The sequence below is a fragment of the Vicia villosa genome, linkage group LG1, assembly GCF_029867415.1.
Source record: "Vicia villosa cultivar HV-30 ecotype Madison, WI linkage group LG1, Vvil1.0, whole genome shotgun sequence".
Classification (NCBI taxonomy): domain Eukaryota; kingdom Viridiplantae; phylum Streptophyta; class Magnoliopsida; order Fabales; family Fabaceae; genus Vicia; species Vicia villosa.
Window position 1 is genome coordinate 172,498,019 of NC_081180.1, and position 22,098 is coordinate 172,520,116.

Genomic DNA, 22,098 nt, shown 5'->3' on the forward strand with positions numbered 1-22,098 from the left:
GATGTCTTGATGATTCTGATTTGTAACGAGTTTGAGTAAGAAAGATACTGTGTATGAAGTTTGGAAGTCATGAATGCTTCTTTCTTCTTTTCTATTCAAATGCCACACTTTTTAGGAAGAATGAAATGCTCTATTTATAAATGAAAGATTAATATCATATGATGGTTACAACAATGAGATATATTTTTAGTCATGAAGTGACTCCAAACACAAACAGGGGAGGAGGTGAATTTTGATATTCAAAATTCAAAAACAATTTTATAAAAATCTTTGATTTAAAAAACGTTTATGTTAGTATAAACAAATAAACAGAGGAATACTAGGGAAAAAAAATAGAAAGAAGAGAAAAATACAACGAAAATAAAAGACTGAAAGTAAAAGAGATAAGAGATAGAAAGATTACACTAGAGTTTTATTTTGGTTTGGCCTAAACCACTTGGCCTACTCCAATTCTAAAGAATTTCCATTTGAATTTTTTATTAAAACTTGAATAAAACTCTAGTGCAATCTTTCTATCTCTTAGGATTGATGTAATTAAGATGTTCATCTTCAAGATCAAAACCCACAAACATTGAGAAATGGAAGTTTTTATGAAAAAGGATGGACAATTCAGGGTCCGGGAGCATATCATTGAAATGATTTTCTAATAAATCTTCATTAGAATCAAGCACAAAAAGATTAATGTCAGGAATTCAGTTAAATGATTAATGTCATATGTATTAGGCAGTTCAGGATGATTGTCATATGTATCAATAATAATGTCGGAGGATTCTTTTTCATTGGCAGTGGAATCCTAAATGAGTGTATTCTCATTTGAATTTAGCAAGGAGTATCCTTAATAATGATAGGTGAGCTTTCAATTGGGGTTGTTTCCTCAATTGGAATAGGTGTGTTTTTCATAGGGGTTGGTGTATTCGCAATAAGAATGAGTGTATCCTTGGTAGAAATTGGTGTATCCCAAGTAGGAATGTGTGTATCCTTGCTAAGGATTGGTGTATTCTCAGTAGGGATTTTTTTCTTTCTGAGATCATCACTGCTTCAGAGTTTTTTTGAGTTATACGAGGTTTGGGTAACAATTTTGGGAGATGATGATGATGATATGGTAGTTCTAAGTCTTTTGGAAAAATAAGTTGAATGTTTTGATTTTTTTTTTTTTTTTTTTGCGTTTGGTTGAAGGTTTGTTTGTGAAAGGAATGACCATGCCTCCAAGTTTGTATTCTTACATAATTTGAGGGTATTTGATTAAGGCTTCATATTCTAATGGAATGTTGAAAATTTTGAAAACCTGGAAGCATTAAACCCTTACACGACTAATAATTGAGTGGTTGTGTATATGTCCAATCATTTGATAGGACTAAAAAAATTATTTCACCTTTACACGACTCATGCTTTAGCGATTGTGTACACGTCTAATTTCTTAGTAGGACTCATGAAATCATTTCACCCTTATATGACTCATGAAATCATTTCACCATATTAATATTCTTATTTTTCCTTTTAAACTCAATAATCAATTGCACATTAATTGATTGATTCAACATGTGTTTGATTTCACGTTAAAAAACCAAATCACATTAAAAAACAACGTTCCAATGGAAGAAAATGTGAAACTGTTGAAGCTACTATTTAGAACTTTTGAGTTGACGTGTTTTTTAACGTGATTATAATCAAATAGATGAATATCCAAACACATACTCACTCTCACTAGAACTTAACTATTGCCTTCTCCTCAACAACATAAAAAATCTAGACACTCCCGTTCATAAAAATATACATGATACTTATGAGGTTAGATCAAATCAACCCCTCCTTACTTAGGTTTGAGTCACAAAAACTCTTTTTTTTTTTGTTGGCGAGTCACAAAAACTCTACAACCTCTAGATTAATTGATTTTATGATGTGTATTAAGAATAAAAACACTTAAGAATAAAAAATAAAAAATAAAAAAGATTGACTAATTTAATTTCAAAACAACGATAAAAGATTTGAGTCACATCATAAAAATGGTTTTAATAAAAAATTTGACAATAAAAAGCTTGTTATGTAATTTTCTAGCATATACAAATATTTAAGTCACAATATTTAATTAAATCTGTGAAAAATATAAAATGTATATAAGTTAATTATTTTTAAATATTAAAAAAATAATAAAAAATGTAAGAAGAAAAACGAACCAGTGAAGAAAACGCTCCAAATAGCTTGCGTAACCGTATTCATATTCCTAACTACCCCTTATATATAAACTGAACCCGCCATGCAAATTTCTCACACTCACCTTCACCACCCACCACCCTCTGTTTCTCTCTCTTCACATTCTCACTCCTCTCTTCTCTTCTCTCTTCCTTCATCCATCCCCGTAACAGATTTTCAATTACATCTTTTTCCAAACAATCAACGCCACCATTCTTTCTCCTTCAACTATGACGGATTCCGAGACAGAAACGGTGCCGGCTCCGATGTCATCACTTTTCGTCGGCGATCTTCACTCCGACGTAACCGAAGCTCACCTCCATGCGGCATTCTCCGAATTCAAGAGCCTCGCTTCCGTTCACGTCTGTAAAGACTCAGTCACCGGGAAGTCCCTCTGTTACGGTTACGTCAACCTCACCTCTCGTCAAGAAGGTAACGGTTTCTCAGATTCATTGCATTTCAGATTTTTCTTGTCAGTTCATTCGATTGATTAATCTTTTGCTTTTCTTGCGTTTCGAAAGTTAGTTATGCTATTCTTTATATGAACTACACATGCTTTATTATAATGTATGCTAGATTGTGCTAGTTGATTAAAGATTGAACGTTATAATCTTATAGTTATGTTTGTAATTGTATTTGTAATTGTATCGATCTTGAAATTTGTGATTTTAGTATCTAATTAGGTTAGGTTTAGTTTGTGAAAGAACGATTTTGAGCATATATATCTAAGATTGTTTGTGTGTGATCGTAGTCTGATTCTACGTGATTTGATTTTTTGATTGAGTAGCAATTTCTGCTATCGAGCTGAAGAATCAGTCTTTACTCAATGGAAAAGTGATAAGGGTCATGTGGTCAAGTCGTGATGTAAGGAAAAGTGGCAAAGGGAATGTGTTTGTTAAGGTATGTTATAGGGTTTATAGCTTTGATTTGAAATGCTTAAATGGTGATATTCTGTTTCGTTTTTAAAGTTTGATGTGAATTGTAATGGAAACTTTCTGGTGTTTATATCATTGCAGAACTTAGCGGAATCGATAGATAATGTGGGACTGCATGATTTATTTCAAGAGTATGGGAATATTTTGTCTAGCAAAATTGTCATGTCTGAAGATGGGAAGAGCAAAGGGTTTGGTTATATCCAGTTTGATTCAGAGGAGTCTGCAAATGATGCTATCCAGAAAATGAATGGCTCTACTGTCAGAGATAAGCAGATGTATGTGAAATTATTTTAGAATTTGTTAAAATTTCCCATCATCCATATCTGTATGTTTTCTCTTTTGAATTTGTTATTTGCTGTTTTAGTTATCTTAAGATTGGTTTTAATCGGATTCCATTTCTTCTCACAGATTTGTTGGGAAATTTATCAGAAAAAGTGAGCGCTCTTTGCCTGAGCCTGATGCCAAATATACAAACTTGTACGTTAAGAATTTGGACCAAGATATTACTGAAGCACTTCTTAAAGAAAAGTTCTCCTCTTTTGGAAAAATTATTAGCTTGGCTATTGCAAAGGATGAGAAGGGGTTGTCAAAAGGTTTTGGATTTATGAACTATGAAAACCCGGATGATGCAAGACGTGCAACGGAAGCAATGAATGGATCACAATTTGGTAGTTTTATTACTTATCTCTTTAGTACATAGGTCTTTTGTGCACAAACTTGAACTTTCCTGGATGATGATTCTCTGTATATATCTGGTTTTGATTTGTCATAACTAGGTTCAAAGAACTTGTATGTTGCAAGGGCACAAAAAAAGGTTGAACGTGAGAAGATCTTGCATCAGTGGTTTATGGAAAGATGCATGGAGAAAAACTTGAAATACAAGGTAATTCCATACCTTTTTTCCTATAGTTAACTAATTAATCTCAGCTTTCTCAGTTTGTCAACATTTAATTTTCAGGGATCAAACATTTATGTGAAGAACATTGATGATAGTGTTAGTGACGAAGAACTAAGGGGTCAGTTTAGTGCTTGTGGCACAATAACTTCTGCAAAAGTTATGCGAGATGACAAAGGAAAAAGCAAAGGGTTTGGGTTTGTCTGTTTCTCTACCCTGGATGAGGCTGTTAAGGCTGTAAACAGTTTTCATGGTGAGTTAAGTTTCTTTGAATCTGAAAGCCACTAAGGTGATAGGATTTGAATGTTCTGGTCATGAGTCATTTTTTTCCTAGATAAGTTTAGGTAGTACTATGAAGTTTGAAAAATGTGATCACTATGATGTTCCAATAATACTGCATATTATGTTATATTTATTGGATTATAACTTGAGAGATTAGATATATGTTACATGCTATTTTCTATGTTCTGAATTTTAATTGAAGTTCTGATCTAAAAAATTTACATCGCTGTTTCTTACTTCTTTTAAGAAATTTTCTGATGATATTACAATATTTTTATTCAAGTATCAAATCCATTTAGAACAATATTCTCCAATACTTTTGTTATGTCATCATTTTTTGGATAGACAAATGTTACTTGATCATTTAAATTGATGTTATATTCCACAGGGCGCATGTTCCATGGAAAACCACTGTATGTTGCTTTCGCTCAGAGGAAAGATGTTAGGCAAAGCCTATTGAAGCTCCAGCATACTCGAAAACCAGCTGGATTAGCTGGACCTACCACTGCTGTTATCCCCGGTGCACTTTCTCCTATCATCCGCACTGGTGTTGTTTATCATCATCCTATGGGTTCTACAACATTTTATCGTTCATCGGGTTCTATTGTGAGTGACAAATTTGCTTAATAACTAGATAAAAAGAATTCTTCAAAGTTTTTTACCGAATATTTGCCTAGTTTGTTTTTATTTGTAATACTCCTATACATGACTTAAGGTGAATACAATCCTCAAATCGAAAATGTAGTTATTGTATTAGCTAGAATAGACTAATCTTAATTTGATGTCAGTTTTAAGGAGTCTTAGATATATGTATTTCAATCTTATTTCTTCCATCAACAGATTTCCAACAAAGCTACTATGCAGCAATGGAAAAACATGAGCTGGATGATTGGCAATACAGATTCAAAAGAGTCAAGTAGTCATGCAGGACAAGCCAAGCATGTGGCCAGTGGATGGCAGCAGCAGGAGATGGGAGAAAAATCTGGAATTTCATCTGCCATGCAGTTTCTTGATCCGAAGACCCATGTTACTGGCCAGCTGGACATACTTCATTCAGATTCTATTTCAGCCGAAGTTGCTGCCATCTGAATATACTTCAAAAACCAAGAGATGATACCTGTTAATAGGCGTAGCTTGTGATGTGTTAATACTTGATTCTTGCCATCTGTGTTTTTTTTACAGGATTTGTTCTGCAGACTGCAGTATATTTCTTGTCTTTTGATGTGAATAGGTAGTCATGATACATACATTCAGCTTTTTCAGTTTAATTGTGAATAATGGTTGATATTGTACCAATCGAATAATGGATAAGGTTTGTTTTCGAGTTTAAATGTGATTGTATGAATTGTGTAGCTGACACCTACTACACAACTTCCTCATGCACAAAACGTTAGTAGGTTTTGCATTTGTCCTGCACAAAGGAAGTACTTCTGCTCAGGAGGAGGTGCAATATAGGTCCTCACACTTGCACTAGAGCCATTTCAATGTGGATGATTTTGATAGGATTAGTTAGTTTATAAGTTAGTTATTCTGTTAGTGTTAGTTGGTTTTAGGTGTTAGTTATAGTTTTCTATTGCGGTATTATTCTGTTTTTCCTTTGCAGTATAAGAGGATAATCACTGTTTCTTTCAGTTTGATGGTTCAAAGATAATGAGGAATATTCAGAATTCATCTCTGAGTTCTCACTTGAATAATTTCTATATTTTCAATGTGAAATTTTCTTAATAGATTCCAAGAGGTTTTTCTTACTGCCTTCAGAACTTAATTTATGGATTTTTTTTATATGTTCTTTAATATGATTCTAGTATGTGAAAAACATGTTTTGAAGATATTTAAGTTGTATGTTATATCGGCATGTGAAATTATTTTATACACCCATTTAATAATGTTTTGTCACATGTGTTTGAAAATACATGACTTCGATATTCATCACAAAGTTTTTTTTTTTTTTTAGATTAGTGTACAACTTAAGAGAAGAACAAAACAAAATAGCTAAACTTTCAAAAAGAAGGTTTCTGCAAAGAGTGTAATTAGTCCCTAGATCAGAGAAGTGTGAATCAGAATGGGGGAAACAAGCCAAGAAGATCAAGGTCATGTATCTGGTTATAGACACCCTATGTTCCTATAATATGATCATAGGGCGACCAAATTTTAATCAATTGGGCTCCGCCTTGTCTACTTTATATTTGCGCATGAAATACCCACCCTCTGACGGGCGGATTGGAGTCATCCAAGAAAACCAAGAAGTCGCCAAGAAATGTTAAGTGGGAAGTGTAAAGCTGAAAAAGAGTCTGAATCGTAGGCGTGAACACCAAAAGTGTGGGACAGAGGATCAAGCCACCAGAAGCGACACTAAAAGAAGGAGAGGCCCTTCCTTAGAAGGGCGAGAATATAGGAGAATGAAACTCAACTTAAAATAGGTTATAAGCAAGAAAATTTTGTATGATACCAAAAATAACATTATACGCTGAATGTTGCCATCCCAAAAGGGTGGAAATATGAGTCAACTACAAAAACCCTGGGAAAAGAGAGGTTACAAAAGGGACACCAAGATGCACACGAACCGCCAAGAGACCTACTCGTCGTCTACTAGTTGACCATCCCGAACCACCTTGAACAGGTCCATCTGATTTAGGTCCAGGTCCGGATAGAAGAAGACCACATGTTCCTTCGCCCTCTCAAATTATTGATCGAAAACGACCAACACTTCAATCTTAAGAGATCTTTTGTGGAATTGAGGGTTTTTTTTAGCGATCCCTTCAAACATCCCCCTTTTTAGCATAAGCTTATGCTTTTAAAGCCAATTTCTTAACAAGGAATTTCAAATTATCCCGTTCCTTTGCCAAGGCTTTCACCTCCCTATGATGCCCTTGAATACACCCTATGAAAAAATCAACTCAAGACTGCAACTCACCAATCGTCTGAAGATGCTTCTTCCGCTGGGCTCTCTCCACCAAGAGATATATAAATATTTGAACTTCTAAAAGCCTTGTCAAATAAGAAGGAGATTAGTTGTGGTGTGACCGATAATCACTGAGAATATTTTATGGAAAAAAGGATGCAACACCTTGTGAACTTGACCACACTCAACGAAGGGTCATTCCATAACGAGGGTCAAGGAGCTTCAACCGTCGGAATAGGCCCTCCATATACCTTTCTTCCCTCGGTATATGTTTGATTTTCTTCCGAAGGCCTCGAGGGACCCTCCTCCCATCTTTGACTCTTTGAAGGGTGAACATCAGTGTTAAGGGATATCTCGCCCTGCCTCTTTTTTCTAAACACTGACAAACCCTTGGGGAAATCTTGAGAGATGGTTGTGGCTTAATGTTTAATTTGCATTCGAACCAAACGCTCTATCCTTCCAACAAGTAAGATTATAGATATTTCCCCTGCAAAATAAAGATACCAATATATATAAATCGGTGAGAGGACAAAAGACCATGCAAGATGACTCCTTTCAGGCCATAAAGCTTACCAAAATATTTCTCTGTCTCGCCGTTATCTCCTCAGTTGAGGTAGATTAGAGTATGATGACTTATTGTTTGAAAGCAACTCAACTCCTGGATCACCTCTTGCTCAAGGGGAGAAAGGTTGTTGAAGTTTATTCCCTTGATAAGCTAAGGATTCATTGTCCACGATAGAGGAAAGCGAGAAGCGTCTGTCGCCTTTATGGTCACCAAAGAAGCACCATCTCGCCCTTTGGCTCGCACAAATGTATCTTTTCAACCCTCATATGGCTATGTGAAAGGTCTCAAACAAACGCTTACCAATCAAAGAACATTTAGTTACCCACTCGCAGACGTGGAAAGACTCTACACCATAAAAAGAAAGGAATATCCAAACGGTGGAGAGGACGCCCAGATGACAATAAATTATCTCAAAGGTCCTAATGATGCTCTAAACGTTGGGTGTGATTTGGGAGAGGTGACATTAGCAGTCACCATAAAGTATGCTTTAAAAGGCGTAAAAGGTATCAAGATCCTTAATTCATGAATGATAAGGAGGTGGAAGTAAAAATAAGGGGCGGGTAAACCACATAAAGTAGCTATATTAGCCCTTTCCGTTTCTAACCAGTGCTCCAAGATTACATCATCTTTATGCCGTGTACTCGAGAAACTAATATTCCAAAGGTACCTTGCGATACCATTTGAGTCAGAATATAATGATACAATATCTCGAACATGGACTTGTTTGGAATTCTTCTTGGCTATCAATTCATGATGAGAAGGCAAAAGGTTAAAAAGCTGTAGTACTTGGATCTATGGAAGCTTAATGAACCCCGTAATCTTCTCCCCTCCTATCCGAGCTTTAAGTTCAAAGAAGCACTACCACACATTTGAAATTTCTCCGATTAAATAGTAGAAATCCTAAAATAAGAGGCAAAGGAAAAGGTTTCTCTGAAAATAAAATCGATGCCATTTAAAAGGAAAAAACTACAAGCACGGGCAACATACTTGCCTGGCAGCGCAACTGTTGAAAGATGTAGAAATAGTTTCACAGGCCAGAGACACGCGTAGGAAAATAAACTAGAATGAATTTTTCCAGGAAAAACATCATGAGCGGCATTAAACGCCACACACGTTTCCTTCCCACTAAACAATCAAGTATACATAATTAAGAGACATTTTGACGTCTCTAAAAATTGATGGACCGATGTTTGATATCCTTCAGTTTACACACAAGCTACACCTGAGACACATGGTAGAAGGCTTGATGTCTCGCCCTAACTGAGGGAATCACTCATAACTATGGGACTCATCCTTAATTGAGGGACTCACCCATAATTAAAAGACTCGCTAGAAAGGAATAACAATCTTAAACTAAGGAAAATGAGCTTTAATCACTTCGTCATTTACAAATCTTTACAAATCTTTGTGTTTGAGGGACTATGATATGTTTGTAAAAGATCTGCATGAGCAATATTAGGACCTACCCCTGTTGGGCCCTCACGTAAGGGGTGGCTCCTAGGACTTCCACTCGTTAAATTAAATGACCCGCCCTTATGAGAATGATGACGTGTATACAATCCAAAACCAATTACTTTTAATAAGCAATTTTGTATCTAGCGGGTTTCGAACTTGAGATCTTGAAAGGAGCAAACTCTCAAGACCCTTTCACCGCTAGACCATACACACGCACACCCAATTACATGGAGTTAAAGAAGATCATAACATATCATTTGATTTATGTGTAAAATAAGCCATGTATAAAATTTTTGAAATAAGATTATTTACCGCAGAGGGGCGAGTGTACGAGAAAAGGGGTAGAAACAAAAACCCCTAGCCATTTTTGTTGGGCTTCGGCCCATTCGTCTTTACTGACGGAAAATAAAAAAAACGAATTTCAAGCCCGGCGTCGAACTCCGGCCGTTCATTGTCACCGTCGTCGTCATTCGTCAACTGTGTTCTACGCTCCAGGTTCGTTGTTTTATCGTCAATTATCTCTTTAAATTTTGAAACTCTATCTTCATCTCTGTACCGGAGAATCATTCTCTACCGCAAATACTTGTTAGGGTTAAAATCTTGTAGCGCTTATTTTTTTGTTTGTTTTCTGAAATATAATCATTACTTTAGGTTCCACTTTTTACTGAGCGTAAGAATCTGAGAAGAATAGAATGGGTAGTAGTAGCAAGAGTAGGAAATCAAGAAGAAAAAGGAAATCGGATGATTCTGAATCGGAATCAACTTCTTCGCAATCTGAAGATTCGGATAGAAGTGGTCGTCGCAGTGATCGGCGGTCACGGCGGCGGCGGAGCCGACATGACTCAGGTTCCGATAGTTCTTCTGATGACAGTGGTAGTGATAAGGGTGGGAGGAAGAGGAAATCCTCCAGGAAAATTACTGAAGAGGAAATAGCACAGTACATGGCTAAAAAAGCACAGAGAAAGGTTTGAATTTGCTCTCTCTATCTATGTTTGATGATGTTTTATGAATTGATTTGGTTTTGAAGAGTGTGTTTCATGTACTCAGGCGTTGAAAGTTGCTAAAAAATTGAAGACTCGGACTGTGTCGGGATATTCAAATGACTCGAATCCATTTGGTGACTCCAATCTTAATGAGAAGTAAGTTCTGCTCTATCTGTCTTGGAATGAATTTTAATTATTGATGTTTTTGGTGATTCGTTGCTACTATTTGTCATGTTATGGTAGAAAGGTTTTAGATTTTTCGTTTTGAGGGGGTTAATGTTTAGCAGTGGTTCTTAGATAATTCATTGTTCATTTCTTTCCCTTCAGTTTTGTTGGTTCAACTAAGAATGTATGTTGATTGACATTGTTATGTTCTAGAAGCGGTGGCTAGCTTATCTATCTAGAAATTAATGTATTAGTAGCTGAGTGATGCTTACTTACATCATTTTACTATTTGTAGGTTTGTTTGGCGGAAGAAGATTGAGCGTGACGTTGTTCAAGGTGTGCCTATTGATGAATATTCAGTCAAAGCTGAGAAAAAGAGACAGAGAGAAAGGATGGTAAGCAATTTTCTCCAAAATAGTAATGTTTTTGTATGGTAGGGACATATGCGTATAGAACGTAGACTACCTTACAATTTTTTAAAATTTCTACTTGTATTAGACAAGATTTTGTTGTTATTACTATATATACAGTTGCCAATTTGCCACTACTAAGTAGTTATTTTGTGAGTTATTGATTTGACTTATGATAATGTGGTCAATCAAAACAATCAAACTTTCCATCTACCATTTAACATTCACTAATTTCATGTTAAAATTATAATGCAGGCGGAAATTGAAAAGGTGAAGAAAAGAAGAGAAGAAAGGGCACTTGAGAAAGCACGCCACGAAGAAGAAATGGTGAGTTCATTCTTAAAATGTTACAATAGTTGTCATTTTGATAGTAGAAGTAAAATTCTTTTTTGGGCACCACCTATCTGTCTTGGCTATATTCTATGTGACGTGCCAATTATTCCCAAACCATGTTAGTGCATAAACTACATTTTTAAAAAAAAAATTTATACCCATTATCTTTTCACAGGCATTGTTAGCTAGAGAACGTGCTCGAGCTGAGTTCCAGGACTGGGAAAAAAGAGAAGAGGAGGTATGATTGCTTGAATTGCTTCCATTTGTTGTTATTCTAAAATAAAATAGTATTAGCAATCTGATGATTAAAACTGTTTCATATGCAGTTTCATTTCGATCAAAGCAAGTTTAGATCCGAGATTAGATTGCGTGAAGGACGTGCCAAGCCAATTGATGTCCTTACCAAGCATCTTGATGGCTCTGATGATTTGGATATTGATATAAATGAACCATACACAGTGTTCAAGGTTAATATTTGGCTTTATAATAGCAATATCTTTATTTTCTTTTAACTGTTATAAATTTAAATGTAAAACACTTCTCAAAATTTTATTAAATCCTTTCCTTAGTGTGACTAAAAATTTCTAGCTTCGATTGTCAATATTGTTGGATAAATTACATAATAATTTGACATTGATGATGCAGGGTTTGACAGTGAACGAAATGGAAGAACTTCGCGAGGATATCAAAATGCATTTGGACCTTGACAGGGCCACACCAACCCATGTAGAATATTGGGAGGTATCTTCCTTTGTCCATTGCCTGTTTAGTTACATCATAGTTCTCCATAGAGTTTTTTGACAGGACCACACCAACCCATGTAGAATATTTGGAGCTATGACCTCTGAACTAGTTGTTTTTGGGTCCGGGTTCCATTGTAAAATTATGGAATTATCTAAAGATTAAGAGGAAATATCATGCATTTGTTCTTATATATGCTTGTATACTCTTGGAGTTCGGGGCTTAGACCTTACTCAACTGTACAAAACCTACATGGGTGGAATGCATGGATCTCAACACGTCCATGACCGGATGATTTAAGCGTGGACATATGTGGCTAGTTTAATTGAGATCTTGGCCAAATAACAAATCTTAGATCTAGGATGGACTCTAATTCAATCTTAGAATTTGAGCTTTAAGTCTAACTGAACCTCACAAAACCGGTGTGCATGGTGAATGTTGCCCAAACCTTATAAGCACTAATCTCTAGGTGACGTGGAACTTTCAAATCTTGACTCCCACAATAGGCTTAAGAATAATCATTTGAAGTATGGATTAACATAGGTGGAATTAATAGGGATCTCAACATATACAATCATGCCTAATAATTGATAGTTTTGAATTTAAACTCTTTGGGAGTAACATTGGAATAATATCTTTTAATCATTTTGTTTTAATTCCTAAAAGTGCATTAGCACAATATCTCCTATGCAATTCTTAGTGCCCATTGAAATGAAAAGAAACAATTACTTGCAATGATATGACCTCATAAGTATAGTCTTTTTAAAGTTGGTATTTGAATGAAAAGGATTTATTTGTTCACGATTTTCATTGATATGGAAAAAAACATATGATGGTTTTCTTTAAAAGGTTTTATGGAAAACCCTAAGAAGAAAATAGTTTGTATTTCTTATGCTCGAGAAATTAATGTGTGGAAAGTCCATATGGGGCTACGTTAGACTTTCCCATTAGTAAAGATTCACACAAAGGTCTGTTTTAACTCTTTATCTTGTTTAAGGTCTGCTTTGACCGCTTATGATTTTATCTTGGTTTTACATATCCAAGAGACAGTGGCATCATACATACTTTCCGTTTGATTTAGTCATATAGCTAAAATGTCAAGAAAAGGAATATATGGAAAGATAGAGACCTAAAGACAGGTAATGGAAACATATAGTTTTCGCTTGAGTTGAAATAAAACATAGTATATGGAATACATGTTTAGTAGAAGGCACACAAATCCTAGATTAGAGACGAAAATTGATTAACATATTATACCACAAATATCATGATTTGGGTACCTTAGGTTCATCGTATGTAATGACGGGGTTATATAGGTAGATGTTAACTATAGGATCCTACTAGAAGGGTAAGTTAATTGGAGAATTGGTTTGGGCCTGATTTGTGAGAGAAATGTTACTCAAGCTTATTTTTTCTTATAAAGCATAAGACCAGCAATGCCTATTTATGTCCAATAGGCACTAAAGCTCCAACGAATTAGTTGTTTTAATAGTCTCCTCTTCTGTTTCAGTTAGCATATTAGCCAATGTGTGTGGTTTCCTTAACATGTAATGCTATGCATCTTGGCACTTAATTAGTCATTTTATATTTCATGTTCAAAGTTGATCCATATCATCATGCAGGCACTCCTACTGGTGAGTGATTGGGAGCTAGCTGAAGCTCGAAAAAAAGATGCACTTGATCGGGCTAGGGTGCGTGGAGAAGAACCTCCAGCTGAGGTGCTTGCAGAACAGAGAGGTCTGCATGGCAGTGTTGAACCAGATGTGAAGAAGCTTTTGCAGGGGAAGACACGTACAGAATTGGAGGCTTTGCAGGCGCATATTGAGTCAGAAATGCGTACTGGTGCAGCTAAGCTTGTTGAGTACTGGGAGACGGTTTTAAAGCACCTTCGCATATACAAGGCCAAGGTAATCTTCCTAACATTTTATTTTAGTATTTTATATTGCATGCTATAAATTAATATGGGTTATTTTACTCAATTATTACTTTGCTGCAATACAGGCTTGTTTAAAGGAAATTCATGCTAAAATGTTACGCAAGCATTTACATCGCCTTGAGAAACCATCAGAGGATGAAGAAGATAAATTGGAAGATGCTCATGTAATGAAATCTGAGGAAGATATTGAGGACTATGTTGAATGTATAACTTGCTTGTTACTGTTTAACTATTTGTGAAATATTGACTCTTTTTTACACTTCCTCTCTTCAAAATTTCATATGATATTTTCCTGTTTTTTTATGCAGTCCAACCTACAAATAGATCACTTTCTCCAGAACCCATCAAAGGAGAGGAGGAGGGTCAAGAAGTTGAAGATGAGGCTGGGTCCTTTTCACCCGAACTGTTTCATGGTGATGAAAATGAGGAAGCTATTGACCCTGAAGAGGACAGAGCTCTACTGGTAAATCTTATTTAGCACTTAATCTAATGGTCTTCTGTCTCTATGTTTGTGTGTCTGTATCAAGTATATAAGCTAACTCGCTAATTCGCTAACTCGTCCATGATGGTGGTACTTTCATAGGAACAAAAACGTATGGCTGTAAAGGAAGAGCAGCAGAGACGAATTCAGGAAGCAATGGCATCAAAGCCTGCTCCATCTGAAGATAATTTTGAGATGAAAGCCATGAAAGCTATGGGAGCTATGGAAGAAGGAGATGTAATGTTTGGCTCTGGTGCTGAAGTGAATCTGGATTCACAGGTATCTTGTCTTGGTCATTTGTATAATTTTCACCCTTTGAAAACTGGCTTCAAATTCTGTCACTTTCCACAATTGTTAGTTGGAAATCGGAATACAAAGTTCTGAAATTCTGAAGTTCTATTATAAAGGAGAGGGTGGTTAACAACTTACAATAAGAGAGTTTTGTTCATCACTTTAAATAGTCATATTATGTTGTCTCATAATATATTGTTATGTTAGGGTGAGATTAAATGTTTGTTAACTGAATGTTTGTGTTTAAGTTTCTTATGTAAATGATATGTTTGCACAGGTTTATTGGTGGCATGACAAATACAGGCCTAGGAAACCTAAGTACTTCAACCGTGTACATACTGGATATGAGTGGAACAAATATAATCAGACTCACTATGATCATGACAATCCACCTCCAAAGGTTGTACAAGGGTATAAATTTAATATTTTCTACCCAGACCTTGTAGACAAGATAAAAGCTCCAACTTACACCATTGAGAAGGATGGCAGCAATGGCGAGACTTGCATCATAAGATTCCATGCAGGGCCACCATACGAAGACATTGTAAGTCTACTGTTCTTGATGGTCTGAAAGGTTTTTCTTTTTTCCAGCCAAATTACTTATTTCATGTGTCTTAACAGGCTTTCCGCATTGTAAACAAAGAATGGGAGTATTCTCACAAGAAAGGTTTTAAGTGCACATTTGAACGTGGAATTCTTCATGTATACTTCAATTTCAAACGCCACCGCTACCGCCGATAATTTCAGCCACTGGTTAACTTTCTGGTGAATTTCTCCGCCGATAATTTCAGCCACTGGTTAACTTTCTGGTGAATTTCTCCTGCAAGCTTGAGGAAGCTAAGGCTACTGTTTTGAAGAGTAAAATATATGTGAAGGTGTTAACAGTAGAGTTTCTTTTAGATATTTGGAAGACTTGTGTTACTTCCAGCAAATTTTAGATATTTGGAAGACTTGTGTTACTTCCAGCAAAATTTATCTGCTATTGATGGCACATATATGACATGAAATTTAAAGTTGAAGGAATCAGTAATGGTGAACAGCCACTGCCATGAACATCGGTGGAGCAATTATGAATCAATCAATGGTCTGTGGTTGGAAACAATTGATGTATGGTGCAAGAACACAAAGCATGAAAACAACTATTATTGTTTACATTTTATGTGGTCTGGATTCATGAATTTTGAATTCTTAGCTAAGACAAGTCCTGGATTGAAATATTGAATATTTAATTGAATACAATCCAATCAATTTTTTTTTTAGCAATGTTCAACTTTTCAATCTTTCTTTTATGCCAGACCAGAAACAAGTAAAATTCTATCATCAAAGACAAAGCCATCTGGTACGTCCCCTACCAGGACATACATTATCCTCTCACAATTTTTGCTTACATAGCAAGCACTTTGAATATTAAATCACTGCACTCTGAATATTAAACCACTGCATTAGCCTTCAACAATCTTTACAGCACTCCTGCAGAGTCCAAAATCATTGAAATTAAAATCATTGAAATTACCTTCAAGAGTCCTGTAGTGTAGGAATACATAATATTTTGAAAGAATTACTTACCCAAATGGGCTTTGTTTAATGGCAAGCAGTTCAACATCCACCTGCAGAAATTGAATAATTAAACCTAGAAAAAATTCAATTTAGGTAGATGCACAAGCATATATATAATGTGTCTAGTTATATGGAGCAAAAATGAAAGTTCTATTATCAAATTATAGGAGGTATTCATAACAAAGAGATCAGAGTAATTCACCTCTATTGTTGCATTTGGAGGGATTTCTTGAACTCCCTTGCTTCCGTAGGCCAGTTCAGGAGGAACAATTAACAGCCTCTGCAGAAAACTAAGTTAATGCTTAAAAAGCATAGGATCCAATCCAAATATAAACAATTATCGCCCATTTAGTGGAAGAATATTGCCGCAAACGCTAATGGTGTGCTAAAATGTTTTCTATTAAAGTTAAAAAAACAACAAAATCTTGAGGAAGATAAATTCTGATTCAATGTAGTTCATTAGTATCGCGAGTGAAATTGTAAGAACACATATATCTGCTTTGTCTTTGAATCACTTCTTACCTGGCCTCCAATTCGCATGCCTTCTACTCCTAAGTCCAAACCTTTTAGGACATTTCCTCTCTCAGATTCGCCTACATCAAATCCATAGGGCTGCAATTTTTGCAACAGAAATATATCTTAGAAGATTTATACTTTATGATCATGAAGAAAATAATTTTCTTCAACTGTTATCATTATGTAACAAGGAAGAACATGCCTTGTTTATTATACATGGAAGAACCTGTAACTTATAGAACAATCAACTAAACGATAAATATATTTCGTCCGAGTTACTTGAATCGTACCGTTCCTCCTCCAACGCCCATTCCTTGTCTACTAGTCATAAATGTGATTCCCCTCCATTTAGCAACATAGTGAATCTACAATATCATAATCTAATTATTAGCATTTGTAAAAGAAACTGAGTTATTCAAGCCAGGATGCAAAAGCACCAATGAGTGAAACATATTTAACCATGGTTGTCAAGATCTCGATCTAGATCTTAAAATCTTAAGATTTTACGATCTCAGTCACCCCTAACGATCCCGATCTTAAGTAGAATCGCGTGTTGTAGTTAAATTGTAAAAAATGTCCCTAATGTCTAGTAATTGGCCAAATATGTTCCTATAGTCTAACGAATTGTCCATGTGGTAGTAATAACATATAAAAACTCTGTCATAAATGTCTAGAGAATATGAAAAATACTCATTTTCTCACTTATACACTTTCCTACTATAATATATCATGTAAAAATACTTCAAATATAGTAGGATCTTACGATTTCGGCTGCGATCTTATGTTTTACGATCTTGTTACCTGCTCTCGACCTTACAAAACTAATTGGGTAGGATCTTTCGATCCTAGCTACGATTTTATATTTTACGATCTTGTTATTCTCTCCCGATCTTATGTAAGATCTCGATCTTGACAACCTTGTATTTAACTGAGTTACAACCGTACTGCGACACGCGATCCTTTCACAGCTTCAGCTCCATTTCCAACCTTCAAATCATAGTACCTAAACATATCTGAGTTTTATCACACACTGCTCCATAATCCAAACAATTGCAGATGTAATCAAAACATATACTTACTTCAAACCATTCGGCAAGGTTTTGAAATCACTTTCAGGAATTTTTGCTCCTCTTAGCTGTATAAAATCAAAAACAAGAAAAACATAATTCCTATTACTAGTCACATTTTCAGAACATAAATGTTACTTCAACATCATTTTCGGGACAACAAAACTCGACAATGTTTTGATGTCCCAAATTGATGTTCTAATAACATTTCTGTTTTTAAATCATCATGACGGAGACACATACAGCTCTTCTACTAGTGCTAACAGCTTCAGCCACATCACATGCATAGACTCCAGCAACTGATCACAATCACATAAGATACAAACATTTAACAAACCTAACAACCTTGTAACTCGAACATTGAATGTCATATACACATATAAGAAAAATCATCAAATGTATAACTAACTAACTAACTACATGTTGTGAGGAGACAAGTGAGTAATGCTCTTCTTCCTTCAATTTGTGAAGACACAGTAACTGGTTCTACAGAAACATTATTGGAAGAAGAATGTGAACAGCTACATGGTAATAACCTATTTGAATTTTTGTTGTAAAGTTTTTTGTGTGTTCCTGTGGAGTTGAAAAATTCAATTATCTTAGATTATATATAGATAAAGAAAAAGTACTAGTAATTAGGAAATTGTAGAAAAGAGAGAAGTTACTTGTGAAGAGATTGGAGGTGAGGAAAGGATTGTGCTGATGGGTGAGAAGAGAGAGTTCCATGATCTTTGGCTTGTTCTTTGCTATTCTATGGTTTATTAATTAGATTGTTATGTTTATATTTTCTTTTTTAATTTGGTTTGAGAGGAAAAAGAGAGAGAGAGAAAATATAGAGATAGGATAACGTAGTTAATTCTATCCACAATTTTTATTCTTGACATTGATATTAATGTTACGAACTAAACCATTAATATCAATATGCTTATAATTTTAATATATACTTCTATAATGATAGATATTTTCTTATTTCAAAAATATAAATTAGTTATTTTTAATTGATTGTATACAGGTTTAACAACTAAATAGAAAATGATTTTTTTTTTTCAATTAAGTCACTAATATTAATTTTAACTATATTGTTGTTGAGAAAATAGTCAGCTATATTAAAAATTACAAAATAAAACAAAAAGTCTTTGCGGATTATATGTAAACCTAAGAAAATAAAGACATGGTTTTTTGGTTAAAAATCTTATCAGAACAAATTAATAGGATAAAACTGAATGAAAGAAAAAAAAAGAGTGAAGTGCAGAAAATAATACCAAAAAATTATTAAATTTTGGATAAATGTAGCGGTGAAGCATAAGTAATACTAATTTTTTTTTGATAATTTTGAACTATTGATAAAAAAAAGATGTGTATCAAACAAATTTATGGATAAAAGCCATCCAACTTCGATTTTATTCAAAATATTGGAATAATAGTATAAACTTACTCAAAGCTAACAAGCATAGTGTGGTTCCTTCTCACACCCTCTTTGCAGATGATATCATGATATTCTGCAGAGGGGATATCAAATCTCTAACTGCTATTGCTGAACTCTTGCAGGACTATGGACAATTCTCTGGCCAACACTGCAACCTTTCCAAATCTTTCATTTATGCTGGTGGAATGTCTAACAATAGACATAGCAATTTGGCAAATCTCATTGGATTCACTATGGCCTATCCTCCATTCATTTATCTTGGTGTCCCTATTTTTGTAGGTAAACCTAAAGCTTGTTACTTTATGCATATTGCAGATAACATAAGGCTCAAACTGACTGCTTGGAAAGCTAAAACCTTGTCTATGGCTGGGAGAATTCAGCTGGTGAAGTCAGTCATTCTGAGCATGTTGGTTCACTGCATCTCAATATGCAGCTGGCCAGGAAGCTTAATAAAGACAATTGAGACTTGGATAAGGAATTTTGTTTGGAGTGGCAACATGGATAAAAGGAAAATTGTAACTGTTGCTTGGAAAGCCTGTTGCAGGAAATTGAAGGAAGGAGCGCTTGGAACTATATCTTTAAAAGCCTACAACACTGCTGCCAATATGCAACTCTACTGAAAGTTTCTAAATGATAGCCAAAACTGGTCCAAGCTGCTTAAGAATAGAGTGAAAAGAAATGGCAGGGTCATCAAATACTCAATCAAGTCATCAATTTGGAATGGAATCAAGGAAGTGCACACAACTGTGATGGAAAATTGCACATGGAGCATTGACAATGGAAAAAGTATCAACTTTTGGTTGGATAATTGGACAGGAGAACCTCTAGATAGCAAATTTCAGATTCTAATCTACCATCATGCTCTCACTACTACACTTAGTGATTGATGGAATGGATCTTGGCAGCTCAACTCAAACATTCAACTGGCCATTCCATCTTTGATGGGCATCATTTCCAAATTCTCTGTGTCTGCAACTGATTTTTGTGATCTCCTGGTCTGGAAGAATTGTGCCAATGGCATTTTGTCCATGAAAGAGGCATACAACAGTGTTACTAAGCCTTGCCCAAACAATTCTTGGAAGTCATTCCCTTGGGATAGGGACACTCCTCCCTCTCACTCCTTAATTGTTTGGAGATTCATTCATAAAAAACTCCCAACAAATGAGAACCTACATATAAGGGGCTTTTCTTTTCCCTCTATGTGTAATCTTTGCTCTTCTTCTTGTGAAACTGCCACTCATTTACTGTTTGACTGTAATTATGCTTGTGGATTGTGGAATTGGCTTACCAACATCATGAACCTGAACTTTAGGATTAAGAGCATTGATGATTGCAAAAAGGATTTATCTCTTAATTGGTCTCTTCAGGCAAAAACTGTCATTCATGCTAGTATTGCTGGAATTTTTCACCAGATTTGGAATGCTAGGAATAATTCAAGGTTTGAAGAGGTTAACTTGTCTTGGAAGTATTCTGTTTCTATAGTCAAAGCCCGAGCCAGGATTATTGGAAATTCAACTAAGAGAGTTTCTAATGGTTCAATATCTAACTTCTCCTTCCTTAAGCACTTTGATATTTCTATTCATTCTACTACTGGTATTAAAACTATGGATGTCATTTGGTCTCCAACTTTAATGGGATGGATAAAATGTAATGTGGATGGTGCTGCTGTTGGAAATCCTCGATTGGCGAGTTGTGGAGGATTTATGAGAGACCATGATGCCAAACATATTGTAAGCTTCAGCTCCTTCTTAAATGATGAACCTCCTGAAAATGCAGAACTTATTGATGTTATTATGGCTATTGAATTGGCTAAAGAGAGGAATTTTGATAAGCTTTGGATTGAAACGGATTGTAGTTTTGTCGTAAATTCTCGCAACGACCTTGCTTTGGTGCCTTGGAAGCTTCGGTCTCGTTGGCTCTCGTGTTGGAACTATGTGTTAATGATAGATTTCAGAATATCTCATAACTTCCGAGAAGCCAATTTTTGTGCGGACTCTTTGGCTAGCATTGGTTTAAAAACCAAAACTACAACTTTTTATGATTATGTTCATAAGGATATCACTAGAGATTACTTGTTAGACAAGTCGGGTACCCCTAGACTTAGAATTTGTCATTAAGGGGTCTTGGTTTGGTCCCCTTGTGTTGTTTTGTTTTCTCTATTTTTAATGATATCCTTTCTTCTTTTTGCTTAAAAAAATTTTTAATCATGTTCATGTAAAACTAAATATATCAAATAATATTAATAATGGTTGAGAGAATCAATGTTCATATAGAATTAAATATACTTATATAGTAATTGTTGGAAGAATTAGATCCTTAATTATCATTTATGGGGAAAGAAGATTATGCAATTGCGAGTATTTCAAAAGTATTAACTACAACATAATACGATATTGAAACTCCTCTTTTTGATATTGTCACACGATATTAGGAAGAATTTTTTAAATTATCAAAGTTTTGAAATAAGGAATTATATTATACCAAATTTTTCTTTCTATATTAAAAAAGTATACGAGGAGTAACATTAACTATGATTTCAAACCCATATTTATCACGGCTTTATCAGATGTGAGAGAATAGTGTGATCCTTAATTTTATTGAAAAGTAATTGATCGGTCTCGAAAAATCGAAAAATTAATAAGACCACCCTCAGTGACAAGTTCCCTTTCCAGTTTGACCGTTGTAATAAATTGCATAGCAAAACAGTATGGTTGAAATTTGTCAAACTGGTGAACGTTGCAATACAATGCAACAATACTATTTAATAAAAAATTAATAAAAACACATATAGCCGTTCAACAACGGCCATTTTTCTATTTTTTTTCTTTCTTTTAATTACTTAATTACCTATAAATATAATAAAATGAAAAATTATAGATTCAAATTTCCTTTTATATTTTAATTATTATTTATATTATTATATTTTTATTTTAATATTTTTATTTTATGTTAAGTTTTAAGTTTAATT

General features: G+C 34.8%; 3 protein-coding genes across 6 annotated transcripts; 2 read left to right on the forward strand and 1 right to left on the reverse strand.

Moving 5' to 3' along the window:
• Nucleotides 1-2,243: 2,243 nt before the first annotated feature.
• LOC131659592 (polyadenylate-binding protein 7-like) lies at nucleotides 2,244-5,391 on the forward strand. Its single transcript, XM_058928766.1, has 8 exons — nucleotides 2,244-2,622; nucleotides 2,978-3,090; nucleotides 3,207-3,400; nucleotides 3,534-3,793; nucleotides 3,902-4,008; nucleotides 4,084-4,273; nucleotides 4,691-4,908; nucleotides 5,143-5,391. The coding sequence occupies exons 1-8, from the start codon at nucleotides 2,421-2,423 to the stop codon at nucleotides 5,389-5,391; spliced, it is 1,533 nt and encodes a 510-aa protein (XP_058784749.1). The 5' UTR covers nucleotides 2,244-2,420.
• Nucleotides 5,392-9,552: 4,161 nt separating this feature from the next.
• LOC131644657 (splicing factor Cactin-like) lies at nucleotides 9,553-15,823 on the forward strand. 2 transcript variants are annotated; one of them, XM_058915216.1, is made up of 15 exons: nucleotides 9,553-9,719; nucleotides 9,876-10,189; nucleotides 10,272-10,363; nucleotides 10,668-10,767; nucleotides 11,038-11,109; nucleotides 11,291-11,353; nucleotides 11,442-11,582; nucleotides 11,761-11,856; nucleotides 13,479-13,763; nucleotides 13,858-13,996; nucleotides 14,101-14,255; nucleotides 14,376-14,552; nucleotides 14,842-15,108; nucleotides 15,186-15,295; nucleotides 15,340-15,823. In XM_058915216.1, exons 2-15 carry the CDS (start codon nucleotides 9,917-9,919, stop codon nucleotides 15,347-15,349), a joined length of 1,980 nt encoding a protein of 659 aa, XP_058771199.1. In that variant the 5' UTR covers nucleotides 9,553-9,719; nucleotides 9,876-9,916; the 3' UTR covers nucleotides 15,350-15,823. The 2 variants fall into 2 exon arrangements, with proteins under 2 accessions (XP_058771199.1, XP_058771198.1); XM_058915215.1 differs by having other exon boundaries at nucleotides 9,554-9,719; nucleotides 15,186-15,823.
• Nucleotides 15,789-18,525, reverse strand: LOC131644658 (peptidyl-prolyl cis-trans isomerase FKBP16-4, chloroplastic). Of its 3 annotated transcripts, none has more exons than XR_009296582.1 (10): nucleotides 18,370-18,525; nucleotides 18,122-18,277; nucleotides 17,948-18,003; nucleotides 17,717-17,772; nucleotides 17,583-17,640; nucleotides 16,928-17,002; nucleotides 16,644-16,733; nucleotides 16,324-16,401; nucleotides 16,131-16,194; nucleotides 15,789-16,034 (listed from the first exon to the last, which is right to left on the reverse strand). XR_009296582.1 is itself a non-coding variant. In XM_058915218.1 (10 exons), exons 1-10 carry the CDS (start codon nucleotides 18,428-18,430, stop codon nucleotides 16,007-16,009), a joined length of 696 nt encoding a protein of 231 aa, XP_058771201.1. In that variant the 5' UTR covers nucleotides 18,431-18,525; the 3' UTR covers nucleotides 15,789-16,006. The 3 variants fall into 3 exon arrangements, 2 of the variants coding, with proteins under 2 accessions (XP_058771201.1, XP_058771200.1); XM_058915218.1 differs by having other exon boundaries at nucleotides 16,131-16,171; nucleotides 18,125-18,277; XM_058915217.1 differs by having other exon boundaries at nucleotides 16,131-16,171.
• Between the last annotated feature and the right edge of the window lie 3,573 nt (nucleotides 18,526-22,098).

Bases quoted from the DNA above. Each gene is read 5' to 3' on its own strand.
- LOC131644657 (XM_058915216.1), top strand. From the start codon at position 9,917: ATGGGTAGTAGTAGCAAGAGTAGGAAATCAAGAAGAAAAAGGAAATCG. The intron at 10,190-10,271 runs GTTTGAATTTGC...TCATGTACTCAG, and splicing joins CTAAAAAAGCACAGAGAAAG to GCGTTGAAAGTTGCTAAAAA. The intron at 11,110-11,290 runs GTGAGTTCATTC...ATCTTTTCACAG, and splicing joins CACGCCACGAAGAAGAAATG to GCATTGTTAGCTAGAGAACG.
- LOC131644658 (XM_058915217.1), bottom strand. From the start codon at position 18,430: ATGGAACTCTCTCTTCTCACCCATCAGCACAATCCTTTCCTCACCTCC. The intron at 18,004-18,121 runs GTTAGTTAGTTA...GATTGTGATCAG, and splicing joins TTGTCTCCTCACAACATGTA to TTGCTGGAGTCTATGCATGT. The intron at 17,641-17,716 runs GTAAGTATATGT...AGATATGTTTAG, and splicing joins ACCTTGCCGAATGGTTTGAA to GTACTATGATTTGAAGGTTG.
- LOC131659592 (XM_058928766.1), top strand. From the start codon at position 2,421: ATGACGGATTCCGAGACAGAAACGGTGCCGGCTCCGATGTCATCACTT. The intron at 4,009-4,083 runs GTAATTCCATAC...TTTAATTTTCAG, and splicing joins AGAAAAACTTGAAATACAAG to GGATCAAACATTTATGTGAA. The intron at 4,274-4,690 runs GTGAGTTAAGTT...TATATTCCACAG, and splicing joins GGCTGTAAACAGTTTTCATG to GGCGCATGTTCCATGGAAAA.